Source organism: Vitis vinifera, chromosome 14 (genome assembly GCF_030704535.1).
Source record: "Vitis vinifera cultivar Pinot Noir 40024 chromosome 14, ASM3070453v1".
Lineage (NCBI taxonomy): Eukaryota > Viridiplantae > Streptophyta > Magnoliopsida > Vitales > Vitaceae > Vitis > Vitis vinifera.
Window position 1 is genome coordinate 11,591,243 of NC_081818.1, and position 5,446 is coordinate 11,596,688.

General features: G+C 37.2%; 1 protein-coding gene across 1 annotated transcript; it reads right to left on the reverse strand.

Annotated features, from left to right (window-relative positions):
* Positions 1 to 2,418: 2,418 nt before the first annotated feature.
* LOC100257904 (uncharacterized) lies at positions 2,419 to 5,120 on the reverse strand. Its single transcript, XM_002266553.4, has 8 exons — positions 4,696 to 5,120; positions 4,505 to 4,595; positions 4,231 to 4,376; positions 3,816 to 4,059; positions 3,576 to 3,680; positions 3,295 to 3,477; positions 2,998 to 3,202; positions 2,419 to 2,909 (listed from the first exon to the last, which is right to left on the reverse strand). The coding sequence occupies exons 1-8, from the start codon at positions 5,118 to 5,120 to the stop codon at positions 2,419 to 2,421; spliced, it is 1,890 nt and encodes a 629-aa protein (XP_002266589.1).
* Positions 5,121 to 5,446: the final 326 nt, after the last annotated feature.

The window sequence follows — 5,446 nt, forward strand, 5'->3', positions numbered from 1 at the left end:
AGGTAATCTAGAGCAAATAAAAGCTAGAAAAGTGTTCCCAAAATCTTCTTAGTTTTTTTTGTAATTCCTCTTATTCCAAAAATCTTTCATTTGTAATCAAAACCCTCTGTTATCAACAAGCCTGTATCAAGATTCATTCTCTTTATAGTCAAGGTGTTATTTTAATACAAAGTTTATTTTAGATTCAATTTATGTGTTTTATTTTATGTTTTAAATTATATTTGCAAAATTTATCTTTTGACTTATGAGCTGTTATACGTCTTGGGTTGAAATTCATTTAAAAATTGATTGCAAACCTACAAAAGATATTTTACAAAAGCATTTTAAAATTTTGGTTTCAAAACAATTTTTTTCAAGATGACAAGCTTCACTTTCAAATTTTGATTTTTAAATTGAATTTATCAAAGGAGAGTTGAATTCTCTTCCTGACTTCCTTACTTGAGAGTTTTTGTAGGATAAGGACTCTCAACCCTATTGGGTACTCTCATTAAGCCTGTATGTTAGACAGTTTTGCAAATACTGTAGATACATTAGTTGCATCACATAGTCAACATGATATTGTTAATTGTCAAAACACTATTAATCAACATAAGAAGAAATTTAATTATATTAGTCATATTATCACTCAATTTTTAAGGAGAACTTGACTCTGATACCATTTCGACTCAAGACATAAAATAGTTAATTGATGATTATTTAAAGGTGGTTAAGAACCTAATTATGAGATTATTGTTGAAATTATTTTTAATTGTTATCCAAACTTTTCCATGAATATAAATGATCTAAGAATCTTTATATAAGCTTGTTGATAATGGAGGGTTTTGATTACAAAGGAAAGATTTTTGAAGTGAGAGGAATTACAAAAAATGCAATTTGAAATGGTATTAGAGTCAAGTTCTACTTAAGAACTGAATGATATTACGACATGGAATGATCTGTAACCATCAATTTAGTCCCAATTTAATTGTTTCTCTCAGTTATAGATATCCCTGCGTTTTTCTACCTAATAGACGACAAGACACCAAAATTTATCTAATTCTGTCCTTAATATGACTAATTCAATCCTTGCAAATGGTCCTATTTATTTTAATTGTTATCCAAGTTTTTCCATGAATAGAAATAATCCAATTATTTTGTCAAATTTAACTTTAAACATTAAAATGAAAAATATGACTTTTGTAGAAGAAGCTTAAACAATAGCAATAATTTATAAGATATATTACAAAGTGATGACTACTCAATTAAATCATAAAGTTGTGTCAATATGTCAAAGATGAAACATTATTACTACAATATAATCCTCATAATACTCAAGCTTATGTTCCTAAAAAACTCAAATGGAATGAAATTACTCAAGGAGGTCAATGGGAATTAAAAGACTTAACAAGGCCAAAATGAATTAAACCTCTAACAACCCCTTCAAAAATCATACAACAAACGGATGGTACTATTCAAATAGAATTTGGTCCAACTTCAAGATATTCATTTACTCAAGAATTTCTATCTGCAAGACCCTCTACTTCAAGTACAAATTTAAATAGTGTTAATTTTGCCCAAAATATTCCTATTCCTATTTACCAACAACAAGAATCTTCGTCTATGTCTCCTACTCATTTTGATATGTCCTTCTCAAGTCAATATTATTTATAACAAAAATTATAAGAAAATTCCTTTTGAGCCTAATGTTGAATGGATTAAATTAGATTAGTTTCTCCCCTATAATAAACCTAGAAGAGCATATTTTCAAACAATTCCCCTATAATAAATCTAGAAAAGCAAAAGTGTACTCTAGTAAAAAGGATGAGCCCGAATTCTCATCTAGAAAGCTACCCTTCAATATTAAAGCACAATGGGGTTAATTTGTACTTCATGCAAATGGTTTACCATCATATATAAGGATAGTTTCGATATATATTCTTTGTATTAAGTTCATGAAAAGAGAACCATTTGCCTAAGTAATTCACCAATTTCTTTTCTTTTCTTTTTTTTGTCTAAATTGTATACATTTACCTTTTTTCTTTTTTCTTTTTTCTTTTTGAATAGAATTTCACTGGTCGCAGCCTTTTCTATAAGAAAATCACTTAAGCTTTAGCTTGTACTATCTTAACCAGTTGTTATAGGCCATTGAAGCCTATAAGGATTAGATACTATATCCATCATAGACTTTTCATGCATTTGACTCATCCTAACTTGCAAATGTTTTCAATTCAAATTAAAATTGAGAAACTCAGTGCTTAAAAACGTCTCATTACCATTATAGTATGTTATCCATTTGTCTCTGTTCATGCATAAGAATGGCATAAATTGATGGAATTAATACCAGTATTTGTGAAGAAAATTAACGGGAGTAAAATTAATGTATGACAGCCCAAATATTTGTAGATGGTATATGTTTGGGGAGGCAGATAGTGTTAATTATCAGTAGCTTGCCACAATTGGCTGGGTTGTGAGTCCAAAACCGATGGGGAAGAGCGGGTCATAGTGAGGATCCCCAGAATTCATTGGCAGTTGGTCTACAGTCTTGAACCAGGTGCGAGGAAGCTTGCCGGTGAATCCATAGTCCCCAAAAAGAACATCAGTCACACCTTGGCCTTCAGTACCTGGCAGCCATGCAGCAACAAGAGCATGGATGGATGAAAGATAGGGCTGAATGACGACAGGGCGGCCGGAGATTACTACAACCACGCACTTGACCCCCGAACATACATTAGTAATCGTGCTAGGACCTGGTTCAGAAATGGTTAAGTTCAAACTATCCCCTGCAGTCTCTGCGTAGGGGGGCTCTCCAATGACAACAACGGCGTAGGAGAAGTTATTGGACTTGACAAATTCGGCATCAGGGTTCTCGGTAAACACGATTTCTGTGCTAGGGTCAACGGCAGCTGAGATGGCGCTTAGGATGGTTGTTCCTGTTTTCATTCTTAATGCCCATTAGTTATGTGCTGAGGCCTGAGCGTAATTCCCAAATGTACGCATGGAATGGGGGAGGATGCATACCTGTGGTGTGATTGTTTCCGCTGAGTCCCTGCCAAGTTATGGTCCAGCCACCACACTGATAACCCAAATCGTGGGCATGGGTTCCCGCAACTAGGATCTTGTTTGCCTTCTTGGGGAGAGGTAGCAAAGGAGCATCTGTCTCATCTCCGTTCTTCAAAAGAACAAGTGACTTCCTAACGGCTTCTCTAGCCAAATCTCTATGAGCCTGTTCAGTAATGAACATCATGAGCCTGTTCAATTAATACTTAGGAAAGCATGTGGTTAAGAGATTAGAGATAGAGAGGAGGGGAATTAAACCTGGCTTCCCAGCTGGTCAACAAAACTGAGGTTAGCCAAGGGGTTCTCAAACAAACCCATACTGAACTTGACTCTCAAAATCCTGCGGACAGCATCATCAATACGGCTCATGGGGATGAAATTGCTCTCCACGAGGTTGGTCAGAATATCAATGAACTCGGTGTGGTTAAATGGAAGCATGACCTGAAAAACACCCAGAAAGGCTTGAGAGTTAGGAAGCCCATGTATATGCATATGCATACTTGTTAGCATGAAAGGAGGGACTTAAGGGAGCCACAGACCATGTCAATCCCAGCTTGAACCCCGGCTTGGACAGAGTATGTGTAGTTTGCATGGGGCGGTGAGGTGATCCTGTCAATGCCCTGCCAATCGGAGATGACGAAGCCCTGTGCAATATTTATACAGAATAACTCATGCAGTAGCAGTAGCAGTAGCAGTAGTTAGCGCTTTAATTTTATTGATCGATTGCTTGCTTTTCAAAATTTTGAATTGACTAACGAATAATTAAATACATTAATTACCCTGAATTGAAGGGTGTTTTTGAGGAATCCAGTAACAAGTTCATGGTTAGCATGCATCTTCTGTCCATTCCAGCTGGAGTAGGAAACCATGACTGTTGCCACACCCTTTATGATGGAGGAGTAATAGGCGGGCATGTGAATGCTCAGCAATCCATGCCGATCAATAACGGTGTTGTTCTCATTGATGCCGTTAGTGGTGCCACCATCACCCACGAAGTGTTTTGCACAGGCTGCTACCTTATCCCTTTTCATAAACAAGAGTGTTTGAGAGATCGAGAGGCAATAATTGAACAACAGAAGATCATCTAAGCTTTTATTTTTGTACACTACTTACCGTCCATGACTCCCCAATATTATGGATAATAAAACTAAAAAGCAAGAAGCAGACCTATCAAACCCTACTGCTTACACTTACTTTCCATTAACATAAGGAACACCCTTCCGCGAGTTGGCAGGGATCTCGCCTTGTAACCCAGGTATGATTTCTGTCATTGCTCGAACAATATTGGGATCCTCACTGTAGCTCTCGTAGCACCGACCCCATCTTGGATCTCTGCACACCTATTATATATACAGAGGGTTCAAGATTAATCAAAGTGATCAATGTCCTTATTTTACCTACAGAAACATATGTATATATGGCATTTAATTTTGTGAAATGATTCTCATCAACAACTCAGATTGTATACCGCAATACATGGAGCAAAAGCATAAGAAATGCCTGTGGCTCTAACTTCAATGGCGGTTGCAGCACCAATCCTCTTCACAAGTTCAGGATCCCTGCAGGATGATATCCATCAATGACAGCATTGCAAATTAAGGCTAGCTTTCCAGAATATTGTTAAAAGGTTGAAAGGGCATTCGTTTTATATATGCTTGCCTGGTAGCCCCAAGACCAACATTGTGGGGAAATATTGTTGCGTTGTACACATTGTTGTGCCCATGAACAGCATCTATACCGTAAATCATTGGGATGCCAAGGCGGCTTGACAGAGAACCCTTTTGAAACTCATTCACCATGTTGATCCAATCCTCTGCAGTAGCTTGGATTCCAGGCCCACTCCCTCCACCACTCAGTAAACTGCCAATTGAGAAATCCTTCATGATCTCAGGAGTGGCATTGGCGCGTTCCAGCTGCACCATCTGACCTATTTTCTCTGCTAGAGTCATTCGGTACATAAGGTCTCTGATTCTAATGTTTATGGGCTGTTTTGGGTCTTTGTACTTCTCAGAAGCCGCTTCTCCCATGGCTGCCAAACCAAATACGAGCAGAAGCCCTACCCATATCACTGAAACCTTTGCCATCTTTGCTCCCCAAACTCTTTATGACTCTGCGAATTGAAACAAAAAATTCATTACCGTCAGTAATTTAATTTGCACTAAAATGTACGTAAATAATTATAGTGATGATGAGTCAAACACCTCCACGCCATGAAACTATCAAACACAAGCACATTATCAACCAACCTGATAGCAAAAACAAGAGCAGTCTGAGTTGTTCTTCACAACTCTCTGATCTGAAACAAGCATTGAAGCCTGGAATTTATAGGAGCATGGGAGGTACATGTTCTTCTACAGCCTTCTAAATTTAGTGCCCTAATCCAAACTAATTCCCTTTACCAGAATCAGGT